This window comes from Heptranchias perlo, chromosome 14 (genome assembly GCF_035084215.1).
Source record: "Heptranchias perlo isolate sHepPer1 chromosome 14, sHepPer1.hap1, whole genome shotgun sequence".
In the NCBI taxonomy this organism is placed as follows: Eukaryota; Metazoa; Chordata; class Chondrichthyes; order Hexanchiformes; family Hexanchidae; genus Heptranchias; species Heptranchias perlo.
In genome coordinates, this window is record NC_090338.1 from 16,577,095 (window position 1) to 16,596,810 (window position 19,716).

The 19,716-nt window shown below is 40.0% G+C and overlaps 1 protein-coding gene across 2 annotated transcripts in view; it reads left to right on the forward strand.

Moving 5' to 3' along the window:
- The window catches only part of rad50 (RAD50 homolog, double strand break repair protein), a 143,003-nt gene that overhangs the window by 22,919 nt on the left and 100,368 nt on the right, over positions 1-19,716 (forward strand). For both annotated transcript variants that reach the window (XM_067996065.1, XM_067996066.1), the window contains 5 exons: positions 1,036-1,240; positions 6,771-6,899; positions 10,731-10,896; positions 11,945-12,138; positions 12,911-13,117. In XM_067996065.1, the coding sequence (XP_067852166.1) occupies positions 1,036-1,240; positions 6,771-6,899; positions 10,731-10,896; positions 11,945-12,138; positions 12,911-13,117 (901 nt within the window). The remainder of the gene's footprint in view (positions 1-1,035; positions 1,241-6,770; positions 6,900-10,730; positions 10,897-11,944; positions 12,139-12,910; positions 13,118-19,716) is intronic.

Consider the following 19,716-nt stretch of genomic DNA (forward strand, 5'->3'; position numbering starts at 1 on the left):
ACCCTATCAGCATAACCTTCTATTCCTTTCTCCCTCGTGCTTATCTAGCATCTCTTTAAATGTATCTATGCTATTTGCCTCAACTACTCCCTGTGGTAGCGCATTCCACATTCTTACCACTCTTTGGGTAAAGAAATTTCTCCTGAATTCCCTATTAGATTTATCAGCGACTATTTTACATTTATGACCTCTAGTTTTGGACTTGCCAACAAGTGGAAACATTTTCTCTACATCTATCTTATCAAACCTTATCATTATCTTTAAAGACTTCTATTAAGTCACCCCTCAGCTTTCTCTTTTCTAGAGAAGAGCCCCAACTGTTCAGCCTTTCCTGTTAAGTATAGCCTCTCAGTTCTGGTATCATCCTTGTGAATCTTTTTTGCACCCTCTCCAATGCCTCTATATCCTTTCTACAATATGGAGCCCAGAACTGTGCACAATACTCTGTGTGGCCTAACCAAGGTTCTGTACAAGTTTAACATAACTTTGTTGCTTCTCAATTCTATCCCTCCAGTATAGTGCTTGATTTGCCTTTTTTATGCGTCGCTACTTTGTGATTTGTGTGTCTGTACCTTTGCTCCTCTATCCTGTTTAGACTCTTATTTTCCAAGCAGTATGTGGCCTCCTTATTCTTCCTACCAAAATGCACCACCTCACGTTTATCTATATTGAAATTCATTTGCCAATTACACGCCCGTTCTGCAAGTTTATTAATGTCCTCTTGCATTTTGACGCATTCTTCCTTTTATATTAACTATACCTCCCAATTTCACATCGTCCACAAATTTTGAAATTGTACTTCCGATTCCTGAATCCAAATCGTTAATGTAAATTGTGAACAACAGTGGTCCCAGCACCGATCCCTGTGGAACACCACTTCCCACCTTTTTACCAGTCTGAGTAGCTACCCTTAACCCCTACTCTCTGTTTTCTGTTTTGTAGCCAACTTGTATTAATTTTTTTTTCTGATATCCATAGGGTACTATGTGTAATCAATTGTTTTGCTGAAAATGTAAATTTGCCCTTTTACCGCAGATATATTAAAGCTTTAGAAACGTTGCGTCAAGTCCGCCTCAAACAGACGCAGTGTGTCCGGGAGTACCAGGCGGAGCTCAAGTACCTAAAGCAAAACAAAGAAAAGGCCCGCGAAATCCAGGATCAGGTGGCTAACAAAGAGACCCAGCTGGCTGCTTCAAAGGAGAATGTCCGATCGATTGAAAATCAGATCACTCCCTTAGAGGTAATGCTTTTTAATTGTGACCACTTTTAGCCTGGGAATATGTGCATTTTTTTTGAAAAGCAAATGGGATGGTGGGGGGGGAACAAGAGAACTGAGGGTGAGCTTATTTTGATTTTTACTTACAGGCACTGTCTTTCTCAAAGTGTGTTGAAATCCAGTTTGAAATGCACCATTACGTCATATGAATATGGCATCATGATGAAAACTACAATCACTTAAACTGACTGTCCTTTTTCCCTAGTGGGCAAGATACTGTCTTTTTTTAATGCTTTATAGGACTACTCTGCAAATGCACCAACATAAAAGGAAGGTAACTTGTTGTCCCAAAATCTGCTACAGAGAGGTTGTTCAAGAATTGTCCTTTAACTTTACCAACTTTTTAAGATTTTTTTTGAGAACAATAAGTGAAAAATACAATTTTCTTTAGTCTGACATTTCATGTACTTGGGATACTTAATGTTTTTTTTTGCCTTTGAACCTGGTGGGGCAGGAAGGGCTGTACAAGGGGTTCTACCTACATTTACTAGTGACCCTGCATGAGGTGGGGGGGTCGTGGTCACTGTCCTTGCCTAATCTCACATAGGGTGTTGCTGTTGATTTTAATTTGAAAATCTACAATAACCTTTGCTTGGCAGTATATTGGTGCTTAGTAAAGTTGTATCAGAAGTGATGGGACAATGGGTTTATACCTAATGTTATTGGCACATTGTGTTCCACGTCATGGCGGTGTTGTCAGGAAAACATGGAAAATAGAGGTTAGATGTTTGAACAGAAGAAAGTTGTAGGCTGAATTGCCTCAGGCTAGCATTATGCATCTATTAGTGGGATAATAACAGTGACAGAGGTGAGGTCCTTTCTCGTCTTCTCCATGGGGAATGGTCAGTTGTATTGGGAACCTAGAAGGGCAAAATAAATTCTAAAAATAGGTGATAATACGCTTTTGTACATCGGGTGTCCAACATGATGCAGCTGGGAACAACTGTGACTAATGTGGCTCATGAATTTGACCCCAGTGGTCCCTGGGAACACAAAAACATGAAATTGTGCTGGGTTACCCAAGTGTAGGTCACAGATAATGGTTGGCAGTTATCCACTCTGATGTGGCTCTTTTAGGACACGGTTGAATTGGTTGAGCTAAGAAAGTATCTACATTTTTCATGCGTTGGGATCAATAGCCTTTCCCAGGATCATTTTTTTTTAGATATTTAATTTTCCTAACAGAGTGAAGGAAAATTAAATATCCTAAAAACTGATTCTAGGAAAAACTACTGATCTCAGTCCAGAAAAGTTGGTGATGAACAGCCCTGTGTTAGCTAACATGGTAACTTGCTGCTTCAGTCTGTTTAACAGTACTTAATGGCCAAAATTTGTATTTGGTGTTCCTTTCAAGGCACCAACAATTGACTTCAAGCCATGTGATTGCCATATGTGTGTCCTTCTGATTTGCTGAATGTATCAGGTGTTTAGGAGTAGGTTCTTAGCAGCTTTAATTAAACATTACTTTTAGTTGGAGAGCAAACCAACTGAGTGAAGGCAATAGGAACTGTACAAGAGAGCACTGCAAGAGATGGTAGTTTTTTTTCAGCCTGTCGTCTTGGTGGCTGATCAGGGGAATAGTGTTTTTTTATTCAGTCATGGGATGTGGGTGGGTGCTGCTGGCCATTTATTCCCATCCTTAATTATTCTTAAGAAGGTGGTGGTGAGCCGCCTTCTTGAACCGCTGCAGTCCGTGTGGTGAATGTTCTCCCACAGTGCTGTTAGGTAAGGAGTTCCGGGATTTTGACCCAGCGACGATGAAGGAACGGCGATATATTTTCAAATCAGTATGGTGTGTGATTTGGAGCTCAACGTGCAGGTAGTGGTGTTCCCATGTGCTTGCTGCCCTTAAGTATAATGTTCATGTATAGCTAGTCTCCCACGATTGTCAGAGGCTGCAATACCATCTAGGGATGACTGTCTGGCTCAAAAGCACTAATATTTGTAAATTGAGTCGTAAATTTGCAATCTATATTGTAAATAACTGCCATTTTACCACAGATACAGCCACCCATGCTTGAAGCCAGATTCCAGGTTACAGTAGATAGGGTGTAGGGGCCCACCTTTGTTACTTCCGTGGTTGGAATCTGGAAACCTGGGAATGGGGTTCTAGTGGTATCTGCGTACACCTCATTCCCTTTCCTGCCATTACCTCGGCTGACCAGGCTGGCGGAACTGGCACTGCTAGTTTGCATTGCCTATTTGGAGATGGGACAGGTAGCCTCCTTTATGGTATAAACTCCAGTTGAATAATGCAACTTGTCCAAGGTACTCCAGTGAAGCTTTTCTTCAGCTGGGAAGGCAAGGCACTCTGAGGCAATTCAATATCTCTGAGGTTCACACTGGCGAAAGGTTGCACCTGATGTCAGACCACAAACGTGACAGCTACTGTATTCTTGTGCTGCCCTGCCCCCAAGAACAGAAACGATTACAGGATGACCCATTTTGGAGAACAGTAGGGAAACTTTAAAGGTAGGCCATATCGTTGTCTTTCGATATGTTGCAGCATCTGCATATGCCACTACTTTAAAATAGTTTGATCATCAAACTAGCTATATACTGCACCCACCACAACTTCACACCTTTTGAAAAGATTGAAATCAAATTTAACAGAAAAATGCAAAAGGCCCACAGAAAACAAAACTATCAGACCATTTTATGCTGGAAGTTTGCAAGTTTAATACAGTAAGCCTGATGTTTATCGGGGAGCGGGGGGGTTAAAATGTTTCAATATTTTTGCATCCGTTGAACTTTGATATAATCTAAAGGCGTTGGTGTGCTACAGTGCATTTAAATGTTCATTTCTTTCAGGTCCTGTAGCACCAGAACTTTTTTTTTAAGTGTGGTCAAATTCCCCGTGACTGCAGCCACCCCTTCTTACTTGTCAGTACTGTGTCGTCTTCCGGTAACTGGGAGGGGACACGGTAGCCAATTTTTAACGAGCCAGTTTATCAATTTTATACCTATCCTGCTGTTACTCCCTAGTAATACTGGGCTAGCAACCCAGAGGTCATTGAGTTCAAATCCCACCATGATAAGGAGGCCCATTTGGAGCATAAACACCGGCGTAGACCAGTTGGGCAGGACGGCATGTTTCTGTGCTGTAGATTCTCTGTAATTCTAAGTTCATTTTTTGTTGAGTTTTGCTAGTTTTGGATTGAGCCATTAGCTGGAGCACCAAGTAGCAGTGGAGGGGGATTTTCCTTTTCAAGTGCAAAGAAAAAGTAGATGGATAGCTCAACCTTTCGAGACATGTTGCTTGGAGTTTGAGTAACATTTATGGTTGTGGTGGTACTGAGTGTCTTGCCTTTCCAGCTGAAGAAAAGAATTTTGCATTCGGAAGATGTTCCCCAATAGAAATCGCTGACTAGCCACAGGTGTGGCTATGGAAACACCAATTTTGTGGCCATAGGTGCTTTGATTGTATTATTTTCTGATAACTGACAGCTAGTTATCACTATATGGTGGCAATTACATCAAGATAATGATTCCTTCCACATGGACATAGACTATATGGTGCATCTTCATTGCTGTGACAAAAAAATATGGAGCACGCCATCAAAAAAAATCACAAATTAGATTAGATACAGATGACTACATTTAGATTCTTGTAACCAGAAAAATCAATACTTAATGTGTTACAAAATTTGCAAGCAGTTGGTGGAAATGCACTAATTTTAGTAGGAAATGCTTTAATACACTCACACAATACAGGTAAGGTACTTCACGTGTATATTTACTTAACAACCACCACCATTTAGTAATGAAAGAAGTAAAGCAATTACAATGATTTTATGAATACACTGGCGCACTCTGCTTTCCGTCTTACCATTTTAGCAACGAATGCACAAAAAGGTTAAAGTACACGTCCATATACCTTACGCATATGAGTATTGAGATCATGTCGCCAAGGATGGTGTCTATCACTCATTTTCTATTTACTAATCAGAAATACAATTAGTCACATCTGGATTCCCAATGTGGCTAATGTATTGGACAACACTGCATTAGGGCATCTTGGATAAGATGCATCACATTATTCTACTTGAGCTCGTACTACAAAGAGCAAAGTGTTGACATTATTATAGTTGGAATGGGTACAGTGTGGCAAGTGGGGTGGGCACTGTACCCATTCACTTGCCAGGATGGCTTTGAATCCAGACATGGGTTTGATGGGATGAAACTATCCTCATTTTTTAACTCTGAAGAGTCCTGCATGAAATGAGTTTGAATAGTTGGTTTAGTTCTTTGAAGATACAACCTATGAGCCCATGGTCTAAAAACTACTGACAACTTGACATGAGTTGGCAGTTTCATTCAGACCACAAAGATGACTGGTAGAGAAGATGGAAAGCTGTAGACATGCCTTTTTGAAGATGCATTTAAGAAACGCCAGTGGGTCGAGTGAAGGGAGATTCACAATGCATTTATTCGTCGCCAGTGAGCAATAAGTGCTGGGTATCGAAAGTGGGGGGAAAAGATGTATTCCATTCCTCAACACCAAGATAATTAATTTCTCTGCTCTGAATTGTAAATCAAATTAGCATTCTTTTGGGAGAAAATGTGGCCATGGGGATTCTATGTACTATGATTGTATTTTTTTCTGATAACTCACAGCTAATTATCACTCTAGGTTGGCGATTATATCAGGGTAATGAATCCTTCCACATGAACATCGAATGTACGGAGCTGCTTCTCTTCTGTGGCAAAAAAAGGACAGAGCACAGAATTAATCTGCCTCTTAATACCAATGTTATAGCATATATATTTTTTTAAAAAGATTACAAAGACACTAAGGGCATTCAAAAGTGTATGTTCAAGCCAGGCTGGATAGTTAGAGCACTAAAAGGATGGAATTTTGATGGGCCAAATGGCCATTTTTCACTTTTTTTCATATAGCTACCTGGGCGTAATTACAAAGTACTAATTTTATTTTTATTTTTTATTTTAATTTAACTTTATGAATTAATTATTAATTTAATTTTAGATGACCATTATAATCTGCTTGAATTTTGCCTTTGCAATATGTCATTGTCTGTCTTGATGAGATTGCTGCTCTGTAATCAAGTCCCCAGCTATCAATTTTTCTGTTATCAACTTAATAACTATGCTTATTATAAGCTGGTACTTCAATTTTTATTTCTGTAAACTGCTTGCAGATTTTGTAACATATTAGTATTGATTTTTCTTGTTAAAAGAATCTAAATGTAGTCATCTGTATCTAATCTAATTTGTGATTTTTTTAATGGTGTGTTCCATATTTTACTGTTTGCTTCCTATCTGCTCCCCCTCTAAGTAGACTTCTTTGAATAAGTGCATTTCTCCAATGAGGAACTAGGATATAAACTAAACCAGTCAGACTCTGGTGGGCTTTCCCACCCTCAGAAGATGGAACAATTCAATGCATTTATTACATATGATTTCATTGACTGGGTGTAACATGTAGCAGATTTTTTAATTGGTCTGTTGTGAACTGGATTGTTTGTCTTTTCAGGAGCATTTGTTGCAAGTTGACCAGAATTTGACTAAAGTGATGAAGCTGGACAATGACATCAAAGCCCTTGAAAGCAGGAGAAAGCAAATGGAGGAGGACAATCGAGAACTGGAGGAGAAAATGGAGCAGGTTGGTTCCTGCTCTATTATCAAGCCAGCACCGATATTTAATATTTTTTTTAAAAAGGCATTTGACGTATATTTATATTCAACAATTTTCTTGGCTGCTTCTTCTGAACACAGTGATCCGTGCTTGACTGGTTTTGTGGTAGCTCTCCAGTATTTCATCCATGTCATCTAAGACAGGGAGTGTGAGCAGACTATACAACTGTGGAAGGCATCACAGTTGAGCCCAGTCCTGTGTCGGGTGGGGGCGGCATCACCGTGCTCTTGTAGGCAGTGAAAATTCTGTGATTGTGGCTCTGGTTGAGATCACCCAACTGCGCACTGACCAATCAAATCAGGAATCCTGGTCTAAATGACTCAATACGGCAATGGACGGTTCATTTACCAATAGAACAAAAGCAAAATACTGTGGACACTGGATGCTGGAAATCTGAAATAAGAACAGAAAATGCTGGAAATGCTCAGCAGGTCAGGCAGCATCTGTGGAGAGAGAAACAGAGTTAATATTTCAGGTCAATGACCTTTCGTCACGACAGTCATCGACCTGAAACGTTAACTCTGTTTCTCTCTCCACAGATGCTGTCTGACCTGCTGAGCATTTCCAGCATTTTCTGTATTTATTTCATGTACCAATAGAGCCATCCAAAGAGGGAAAAATAAATTCCAGGCAAGAAATTGTACAGACTTTTGGAACCTCACTACTTTTATTAAAGGCACTGCGACTTCATAATATCGTAGTAGGTACAGCACAGGAGAAAGCCATTTGGCCCATCTCTTTGACAGAGCTATCGAATTAGTCCCATTCCCCTGCTCTTTCCCCACAGCCCAGTAATTTTTTTCCCTTCAAGTATTTATACAATTCCCTTTTGAAAGTTACTATTGAATTTACTTCCACCACCCTTTCAAGCAGTGCATTCCAGACCATTACGACTCACCGCATAAAAAATGTTTCCTTGTGTCACCTCTGGCTCTTTTGCCAGTCACCTTAAATCTGTGTCCTCTGGTTACCAATCCTTCTGCCACTGGAAACAGTTTCTCCTTATTTACTTCGTCAAAAGCATTCATGATTTTGAACACCTCTATCAAATCTCCCCTTAACCTTCTCTGATCCAAGGAGAACAATCCCAGCTTCTCCAGTCTCTCCACATAACTGAAGTCTTTCATCCCTGGCACCATTCTAGTAAATCTCTTCTGTACCCTGTCTAAGATCTTAACATCTTTCTTAAAGTGTGGTGCCCAGAATTGAACACACTACTTTGGCTGAGGCCTAACCAGTGTTTTATAAATGTTTAGCATAACTTCCTTGCTTTTGTACTCTATGCCTCTATTAGTAGAGCCCAGGATCTCATGCTTTTTTAACAGCCTACTCATCTTGCCCTGCCACCTTCAAAGATTTGTGTACATGCACCCCCAGGTATCTCTTCCTGCTTCCCCTTTAAAATTGTACCATTTAGTTTATATTGCCTCTCATCATTCTTCCTATCAAAATGCATTATTTCACACTTCTCTGCGGTAAATTTCATCTGCCATGTGTCTGCCCATTTCACCAGTCTGTCTATGTCGACCTGAAGTCTGTTACTATCCTCCACATTGTTTACTACATTTCCGAATTTTGTGTCATCTGCAAACTTTGAAATTATACCCTCGATACCTAAGTCCAGGTCATTAATATATATCAAAAAGAGCAATGGTCCTAATACTGACCCCTGGAGAATACCACTGTATACTTCCCTCCAGTCTGAAAAATAACCATTCACCACTACTCTCTGCTTTCTGTCCCTTAGCCAATTTCGTATCCACACTGCCACTGTCCCTTTAATCCCATGGGCTTTAATTTTGCTAATAAGTCTATTATGTGGTACTTTATCAAATGCCTTTTGAAAGTCCATATACACAACATCAACTGCACTACCCTTATCGACCCTCTCTGTTGCTTCATCAAAGAATTCAATCAATTAGACAAACACGATTTTCTTTTAACAAATTCATACTGACTTTCATTTATTAGCCCATACTTTTCTAAGTGTCAATTTATTTTGTCCCTGATTATTGTGTCTCAAAGTTTCCCCACCACCGATGTTAGGCTGACTGGCCTGTAATTGCCGGGTTTATCCCTCTCCACTTTTTTGAACAGGGGTGTAACATTTGCAATCCTTCCGTCGTCCGGCACCATCCCCACATGTAAGGAGGATTGGAAAATTATGGTCAGAGCCTCCGTAATTTCCACCCTTACTTCCCTCAGTAACCTAGGATGCATCACATCTGGACCAGGTGACTTTTCTACTTTGAATACCGCCAATCTTTTAAGTACCTCCTCTTTATCTATTTTACCCTATCCAATACCACTGCTACCTCCTCCTTTACTGCTAAAAAGGCAGCATCCTCTTTAGTGAAGATAGATGCAAAATATTAATTGTCAGGAAAATTCTGTTTTGCTGTAAAGTTGGCACCCATTCACAATCTTGACAGTTAATATTTTGACTAAGCAATATAGCCCCGCCTACAGAGGAGCCCAAAGCTGTGCAATGTCAAGGGAATGTAATGTCCTTCATATAAGTGCTGCAAAACAGAAATACTGCAGGTTGTACTCCAATCCTGACTTCATGGTCTCAAGGACTAGAAAAAAAATTCCATGCAAAACATACATTGGGTGGGGGGGGGGGGGGGTGCCTGGATATTATTTGTAATGTGATAAAATAAAATTAAGGAAAATATTAAAAGGAAAAAACAAATAAAATTGCTTATTAATAGGAAGCTTCTTTTATTTTATAATTTTAGAAATATGCATATTTTTCCCTAGTGACAGACAGTGATTCAAATGCAGGTAGTTTTAGGAGGTTAAACTTTGAATTAGTTGAAGGTAATACTGACGATAAAGGCAGGAGCAAAGACTTTCCACAGCTCAGAATTACATGGGATCTACCACATAGAAACAGGCCATATTGCCCAAATGGTCTATGCCAATGTTCATACTCCACGCGATCCTCCTGTGCCACCCTGCTCCAACAACCCTCTATACCCTTCTCCCTCATTAGCGCATAAAGCCTTCCTTTAAATGCATCAACGCTATCTGCTTCAACCACGGCAGAATTTAGCGATTTCCTCTCGGTGGAAAAGTAATGTAGAATGTTCTCCTGGCATGCTCCAGTATGCACTTTAGGGGCTAGACAAACTGCAGTCTTGGCACTGACCTCAAAGCTGGTCATCTGCTGTTCATCCCAATTTGGGTTTGTGTATGTAATATCCATGCTAAGATGGGGAGTGGTTAGTGAAAGCTAGGTCTTGCCACAAGTTGGGAAAGAGGAACTGCTCTTATTCCTCCATCAGTGGTCAGCATTCTGTAGGAGGGTATGTGGAACAACAAAATTGAATAAATACATCAAAATAGGAATTAGCAATTTTCTTTGACTCTGCTGTTTCTTTCCCTTCTCTCTCTCCCTCCACATCCAGTGCCTCGTAGACTACTAGACGGACGATGCACTGCTCCCTGGGTACAGCAGTTTATTGCTGTAGTGGGGCTTGTTTCAGTGTCATGGTGAATGAATCTTAAATCTGTTGGGGAATTAGTGTAATGGGAATTGAGTGTAGTAATATTCTTTCAACGTCCAGCTTCCAAAAATATCCCTAAGATTTAAGTTGTCAGTTCTGATTTACAGATTATGGTGTGCACCCCCAAGTTAATTTCTTCTCATGTCAACCTTTGGAAATGAGCATATTCTTCAATGGTGCAACAGGAGTTTTCTGCCATCAGTGCCAATTACGTTGTACCAGTCTTCTAACCTAAGAAAAATACTAGTTTTTATCAATGACACATGGCTTCTGCTTTGGCATTCAGGTTTTCCAAGGAACAGATGAACAGCTTCGAGACAAGTACCACAATCACCAGAGAACAGTGAATGAAAAGGAGAGACTACTGAATGATCGTCAGCGTGAGCAGGATCGACTAAACCAGAAGTGCCTAAAACTCAACCGCCAAAAGTCAGAGATGCTGGTTGAACAAGGTACTGCAAAGGAATTGCTGTCTTATCTTTGTTGTCTGCGCATTGTGACTGAATTTTAGAACCACTTGTTCTGGTATATGTGCAATGTATTGATTTGCTCCATTAATTAGTTTGACATTTTAAAAAATCTTTTGCAAGTTCTGGTGCGTACTTAAAATTTCACCGTTTGCATCTTTGACATAAGTCCATTAGTGAATTGCAAACTACTCTCACCTGTGCAGCCTTATGAGGAATGCGTAAGGTAGATTGTTGCTTTGCACAAGATCTTGGCCTGTCACAAGGCTAAGGGATCAGACACCATCTGGAGCACTGCATTCAGTTTTGGACACCAAACCCCAGGAAATATATATTGGCCTTGGAGGGGGGCACAGTGCAGATTCACCAGAATGATACCAGGGTTAAACTGAGGAGACGTTGCATAAACTTGGTTTGTATTCCCTTGAGTTTGCAAGGTTGAGGGGTGATCTAATCGAGCTGATTAAAATGATAAAGGGATTTGATATGGCAGATACAGAGAAACTATTACCTTTGGTGGGGGAATCAAGATGAAGGAGGCATAATCTTAAAATTAGAGCTAAACCATTTATGAGTGAATTAGGAAGCAATTTTTACACAGAGGGTAGTGGAAATCTAGCACTGTCTTCTCCAAAAGACTGTGAATGCAAGGTCAGTTGAAATTTTCAGTACTGAGATCGCTAGATTTTTGTTGGGTAAGAGTATCAAGGGATGTGAAGCAAAGGTGGGAAAACGCAGTTGAGGTACAGATCAGCCATGATCTAATTCACTGGTGGAACCGGCTCTTAGGCTGAATTGGTTACTCCTGTTCCTTTGACGTTTACCTAGCCAGGACTGACCAACTGGAGACTATCCTCCTGTTGAGAGAGAATTCTGAAGTTGATGCTTGGAAATTTCCTTGAGTTCTGAATCCACACAGTAGATTGGAAGGCGAGTTACATAATTTTACTTCTAAAAGCAATTGATCTTTTAATCAGTTAATGATTCTATCCTCTCCGCGCCCCCCCCCCCCCCCCACCTTTCTTACGTTTAGGACGGCTTCAGCTCCAAGCAGATCGTCAACAGGAAAGCATTAAAAGACGAGATTCACTGGTCCACACTCTGGCAATGCAGCTCAAGCTGGAAGGTTATGAGCGAGCACCATTCAGCGACCGACAGTTTGATAGTTTCCGTCGACAGCTGACGACTAGGTTGGAGAGAGAGACAGAGACGATCAATCAATTAATGGTGAGAACTAATTTTTTTTACAAAAGTATACTGATTTCCATTGGTGTTTCTCTGTTTTGGGTCTGTGGCATTTTACCTCACTGTCTCATTCAGACTAGCAGAAAGGAAAGTCCAGATTGTGGATCATCCTGGTTATTAATTCTGTCACGTGGTTGGCTGATGGGTGTGCTTCTGCAAGGCGGGGACTGATCCTGGTCTTACCAGATGTAACAATGTTTTGTTTTTGTGGCCTGCAATTAATGCCCCTATTTTAGCCTGCCGACAAGCTGAGGAAAAAATAAATCCACATTTAAGCTTTTAAATTGTATTTCTAATCTTTCCTCTTTGTAATGTAATTTGATCTTTATTTGAGTTGAGTGCCCCGGCCAATATTTATCCCTCAACTAACATCACTAAAACAGATTATCTGATCATTATCACATTGCAATTCGTGGGACCTTGCTGTGCGCAAATTAGCTGCCGCGTTTCCTACATCACAAGTGCTTTGGGACATCCTGAGATCGTGAAAGGTACTATTGAAATGCAAGTCTTTCTTTCTTTAACATTAATTATATAATTTTGAGCCAGACAGTGATATAAAGTTTGCTTCAGGATGAAATGTAGATTAGAACATATGATTATAAATGCTATCAGAATTTTATGCTTTGGAAATATGAGAAGGTTTCACTGGTCTTGACTAACACTTGTTTTTGAATTGTATTCGTATGTCCAACGTAAACTGCTGCAATCATTAGAAAATTCAAGAATTGTTCGTTTTTAATTTATCTTACAGGTTGACTATACAGAAAAAGATGCAATGAAGCAAAGGCAGATTGATGAGATCAGAGATAAGAAGACAGGACTGGAGCGAACGATCGAACTTAAGTTGGACATTCAGAGCAAGAAACAAGTTGAGCTGAGGAATGTTAAAGTGGATCTACAGCAGCTGGAAGGGTCTTCCGATAGACTGCAAGAACTGGACCAAGAACTCAAGAAAGTGGTAAGGCAGCAAAGGGACTCCATGTCAACATTACTGTCGAACTATTATGTTACTCATTCCACCACGTGAATGTGAGGAGCATTTAAATTTAATCAGGAAAACCATTGTTGCGCAACAAATTTCTGAATTTAAAAACATTTGAGTCTGAACACAAATGTTAGGAATCACTCGTCAGTAGAAAAAAATAAACAGGCAGCAGTGTAATGTTTGGGAGAGAGGCAGTTGAAATCCTGAAAAGAATAGCCAAATGATCTTGAAAACAGATATACAAGCAGTTTTGGCGAGAAACATAATTGAACATAAGAAAATTAATTTAATCCAATTATAATCCGTTTTCTTATCTTCTACTTCTAGCACAAGCCCTAAGCACTTAGTACTCAACATGGTAACAGTCCTCTGATAATGAACACTGCAAGATTAATGAAATGTTAAATCCATAAAATAGGTAACGAATATTAGAGTATTAGGCAAATCTTTTCCTCTCATACCTTCAGATCAGAGAATTGGGTTGGAAATTTACCCTTCATGTATAAAAGGTTTTAACAAGCTCACCTACGAGCCATCTGTGCAAATTATATTAATACTAACACAAGTCCAAACCAATCACAATCAGAATGTAATACAACACTGAGTGCAATACTATTACTTGCTAGTCATCACAGATAAAGCCAGAGAAAATAAATATAACAGTGTACTGCGCAGAGTGATAGTAAGCTAGGATGAGAAAATGTGCTACCAGTGAGGAATCTTTCCTGCTGAGAGCAACTATCAAGAAATTGTGTGAGCACATTGATGTTTCTTGTTATGGTGCTGCAGCTGGAGTGACTCACTGAAACAGAACTATTTAGTTGGTTTTACATCTTGATTAAGAACTGCGCCTAAGCAATCTTTTTCCGATATCCTCGAGGAAAGGTACAGACTGGCAGAGAACTAATGCTGAAATCCACCATATATGCACAGTTTAATCAGTCTCAGCCTTGCATTCCTTATCAAAAAGTCCTGCTGTGAAGGTGGGAGAATCGCTACCTGCAGCAGAAAGATCTAAAACATTTAACATATTTGTGTACGTCGAAAATGTAATGGCAGCCATGAAATTGATTGCATGTGTTCATGCAGGTTTAGTACTTACCTTTGCTTAAAGCCCAAAATGGGCATTTGTATGCTAAACCTCATGATGAGCATATGCAGCATCTTTTTTTGTTAAGGAGCAGTATGCCACAGTAGTTAAGTAATCATTTCCAAAATTGTTTGAAATTCAGCTTCCAGGAGTTGGACAAATAAATTGCCATTGCGATAAGCCGTAAATGTCGGTACTAAATAATAAATAGTACTCTACAGAAAAAAGTCACTGCTTTGGTGCAATTTCCAGTAACAACTAGAATATATTGAAGGCCAAAGGAAAGTGCAATTAAGTAAGTAACTGAGCATTTCTTTACCTTGAGAAATGCAAATGCAAAGCATAGAAAAGTTTTTGTAAATTTTTTACTTTCAAGGTTTTGAAACATAATGGTGCAGGAAAACACTTCGCAAGGTTTTTCTGTAGCTCACTGCAAACTTTTGCATCAGCTGTAAAGTTTATAGTCTTCTTTTGTTCAACACTCAAGTTTGTAGTTTACTGCAGCTTGTGTCAGTTCACTGATGGTTGGCTGGGTCTTTGTCCTCTGGTTCATGCAAGATTTAAGATCTGTTTTAAATATCATTACATAGAATTACAGAGTCTACAGCACAGAAACAGGCCATTCAGCCCAACTGGTCTATGTCGGCATTTATGCGCCACACGAACATCCTCCCTCCCCTCTTCTTCTAAACCTACGGATCCTTTTTGTGATGCTCATGATATCTAGATACCTTACCTTCTCATGGTGCATGACTTCCAAAGTTGTGAAGCTTGTTACAAATTTAACAAAAGAGCTTCACTCAACTCTCTTCTTTGGTGGGCATCAAGAAGGTCCAAAAGCAATTCTGGTTGAATCTGAAGTCTCAAATGTTATTCTGGTCTTCGGGTCAGGCTATTGATTGGAAGCAAGGTTCATTCATCCTTCCAGATATGTACCGGCTAAGCAACTTGCTTTGTGGACTCAAGTTCCAGAAGACACAGGGGTCCTTGGTTGCCTGTATCTGATTTCTTCAGCATCAGTAACAGAACAAATATAAAGTTCACCATGAGGCCTGACATTGACTGGCCTTCATATCAGATGTGTAACTAAGGCTTCTAGGCTATTGACACTAACTGATGTAGTGGCATTATCAATCTTTCAAATGTTGACTTTGACTTTGGGTCTGGTCAAGTCATCCACTTCCATGTTGAAACTGATCTGAGATTTAATTCCCAATTAGCACTAGTACTCATGCTCATTGGAGAAGTTTGACTGCTGGCATGTGACATTGCAAACATGGGACTAGGCTACTTTCTGAGGACTCGCTGATCAGAAACTCCAGGGAGTTTCTTGGATCTATGATCATGAATATCACAACTCTCAAAGCAAATGGCTGTTGCCCAACTGTTTTCCATGGAAACCAACTTCGACACTGATGCAATATGGAAATCAGTGACTGAAGCAGTGCAAAAGAATTTGGTACGTTTGGAGAAAAAGATCAGGAAATTGGCTGTTTCCTCTTTAAATTCTATAAACGATCCCTAGCAACCAGATTTGTGTCAAACCTTTAACTTTCCTACGATATTTTTCTCATCCCTGAACCTGGCAGCCCTCCTGTTCATCAAGCAGGGGACCATTTTTCGTATCCTAATTTATTCTTAGGTTATTTGGTGATGGAGACCATCACCGCTGAACCCAATTCTGTCCTCACCCATGCATTTTCCAGAAGGGCTAATTTGATAGTGATTAGGAGCAGGAATTTGGCAGTTCTCTTTCCCCCCCCCCCCCCCCCCCCCCCCCCAGCACCCTGGGTGATGAGATCAAATGTAGCATCCTCACTTCCTCTCCAAGCTGATAATCAGTTAATTTAGTACAGACCAGATATTAAACCCGAGACCCTCCTTATAACAGACCAGGCCTGCACTTACCAACTGTGGCATTGAGGGAAATTAATCTATTTTTTAAAAGGAGATATCTGAAATTCTACATGTCAGGAGTTCATTTTGTAAATATGGTAACAGCAATGCATCTTTTGCCCCCAGACAAGCATATTCAAAAGTGGTATGCAGTGGGGTAATGTCACTGCCACGTATAGTTTTGGAGGGGCTTTGTGGTGATATTGGCATCAACTATTATTGGTGGCAGCTTAAAAATTATTTTTTTATTTTTTATGGCTTGTTACCTGATGGAATTTCTACAATATCGCTTCATAGCAACATACAACATTCAGAAAAATAGTTGATCAATCGTTAATGGTGCACAAGCAGCATGAGGTGGCTTTGGGGAAAGCAATTAGGGTTTTAGGCTGCATCATATAGTCCTGATAATTCATATTCTGATATAATTAAAAAGAAATTTTTAAAAGTTGTGATTCCAACACAGTAAAGGTTCTGGGGGAAGAGCATGTGAGACAGTTTATTAGGATGAACGAGGAAGAAAGTTCAGAAGAGTGCTGACAGTAGTTTTAATAAAGAGTGAGTATGAGAGTAGGAAAAATGGAAAAGATTGTCCAGTGGTTAAAACACTTTCTTCTCTTTAGGGATGTGTGTTTGATTCAAGCTGTGATTGGATTTCAGATCCAGATTTGGATTCAGCTATGCTGGAATTGGAATCCATATTTGAATTCAGCTGTGTGTGGGCTGGGGGTTTTGTGTTCGAATCCAGCTGTGAGTGAGATCAGTGACTGGGATTCAAGTTTGAATCAAGCTGTGATTGATGGGATTGTGCACTATGTTGAATCCAGCTATGATTGTTGGGCTTTAGGGACCTGTATTTGAATCTAGCTGTGATTGAGCAGGCAAAAATTTCTTTAGTTGGTTGTGGTAAAATGGTTTTGAACAGTGTGGGCACAAAGCCACAGCACAAAACTCCCCATAAGTTGGTATTTGAGTTAGCAGAATCCGAGAGATTCCACAGGCTGGTGGAAATTTCACACTCTTGTGCAGTAGGTGGTGCTCCCATCAGTTGTGGGGAAAGAAAATGTTTAACGCTCATGCCAATGATAACAGTGTGGAAGAGCACTGACCTTGATGACTACAAATATATTTGTTTGAATTTTGCAGTAGATATCTTGATAAGATCATATTGGTTCAAATCGCATTAGTTAATGTCACAAATAGCTTCCTATCACAAATTTAAGAATTCTTCCCACCCACTTTGATGCAGGAGAACAAACCTCATTATGAGTACATGATTCAAATGATTTTATCAGGAGCAGTGCCTATTTTCGGTTGGACTTCAGTTCTCGGCTGATCCTTTCCCACCTGCTGCTTCTGACAGCTTCGAGCCTCAATACTTTTCTGTCGTTCCTTCTGTCTCATTGAACCTCTCACCGAAAGGTGTTGCAGTTCTAAACATTTAACCAGACTGTCCTATCTCCTCAGAGGCTGCCTGGCTTGCTGAGTGCTTCCAGCATTTTCTGTTTTTATTTCATTGTTCCTTGTTAGTTAGGTTCCTTTTATCATATATAAAGATTTTATGGTATGCACATCATATATATCTAGCCATTATATATCCAGTTTTGTATTTGGATTGCTAAATTGTTACTGAGTTAGTGAATTATCCCAGAGCATTAGTAATTTTTTATGTAAGTTGTTGACTCTGACTGAGGTCAGAGCATGTGGAGTCAGGGGACAAGTAGCAGAATGGATAGCAAACTGGCTACAAAACAGAGTGTAGGGGTTAAAGGTAGTTACTAACGCCGTCAAAAGGTGGGAAGCGGTGTTCCACAAGGATCTGTGCTGGGACCACTGTTGTTCACCATTTACATAAATGATTTGGATTCAGGAATAGGAAGTACAATTTCAAAATTTGCAGATGACACCAAATTGGGCGGTATATTGAGGAGGACTGCGCCAAAATACAGGAAGACATAAATAAACTTGCAGAATGGGTGTGTAATTGGAAAATGAATTTCAATATAGATAAATGTGAGGTGGTACATTTTGGTAGGAAGAATAAGGAGGCCTCATACTCCTTGGAAAATAAGAGCCTGAATGGGGTAGAGGAGCAGAGGGATCGCGAGGTACAGATACACAAATCGCTAAAAGTAGTGACGCAAGTTAATAAGGCCATTAAAAAAATCAAACAAAGCACTGCGTTCATTTCTAGAGGGATCGAATTGAAAAGCAGAGAAGTTATGTTAAACTTGTATAGAACCTTGGTTAGACCACACTTGGAGTACTGTGAACAGTTCTGGTCTCCATATTATAAAAAGGATATGGAAGCACTGGAGAAGTTGCAAAAAAGATTTACAAGGATGATACCAGAAGTGAGAGGTTATACCTATCAGGAAAGGCTGAATAGGCTGGGACTCTAGAAAAGAGAAGGCTAAGGGGTGACCTGATAGAGGTCTTTAAGATTATGAAAGGGTTTGATAGGGTAGACGTAGAGAAGATGTTTCTGCTTGCGGGGGAGGCCAGAACTAAGGGCCATAAACATAAGATTGTCACTAATAAATCCAATAGGGAATTCAGGAGAAACTTCTTTACCCCAAAGAGTGGTTAGAATGCGGAACTAGATACCACAAGGAGTAGTTAAGGCGACCAGCATAGACGCATTTAAGGGGAAGTTAGATAAGGTCATGAGGGAGAAAGGAATAGAAGGATATGCTGATAGGGTTAGATGAAGGAGGGAGGGAGGAAGCTTGTGTGGAGCGTAAACACTGGCATGGACCTGTTGGGCCGAATAGCCTGTTTCTGTGCTGTATGTTCTATGTAATTCTATGATTCAAGCATAAAAATCCACAGTTGTCTGATCTTGTCCATGCTCTGATTCTTTTTAACATGGGTCTTTTCCAAAATGAAAGAATTGTAGTTTAAAAGAAATTAGACAAGAAAATAAAATTAAAGTGAAAGAAAAATAGCCCAGGAAGCTGGGCTGGATCCTGTTGAACATCTGAGAAGCTGAACTGTTTTGAGAATGCATGGGTCCATTAGAGCATTGTTGGAGCAGTTGAATGCTGCCTCGTCATTGGCGGCCGTGCCTTTAATTGCCTAGGCCCTAAGCTCTGGAATTCCCTCCCTAAACTTCTCCACCACTCTACCTCTCTCTCTTACTTTAAGATGCTCCTTAAAGCCTACCTTTTTGACTGAGCTTTTGGTCACGTCCTAATATCCCCTTGTGTAGCTCAGTGTCAAATTTTGTCTGTTAATGCTCCTATGAAGTGCTTTGGGACGTTTTACTCTGTTAAAGGGGCTGTATAAATGCAAGCTGTTGTTGCTATGAAGGTTGGTTATAATGTAATGGGATGTAAGGCAACGAATGTGATTAAGGCGATGATGGGGTTCAGTTGGTTGCATTCATCCTTAAGAACTTGCTATTACACAAAAATGATCCTGAATAGTTTTTCCTTTGACAAAATCTGTGTTAGTCATAATCAAAGGGCTAATGTCAATGACTGATAACTGTAGTGATTTTCTACATGCCTGCAAAAGCATTCTCAGGTTCCAGTGAGAGTATTATATTCAGTTAAGCATCCAACTCAACAGACCAGTGGAAACC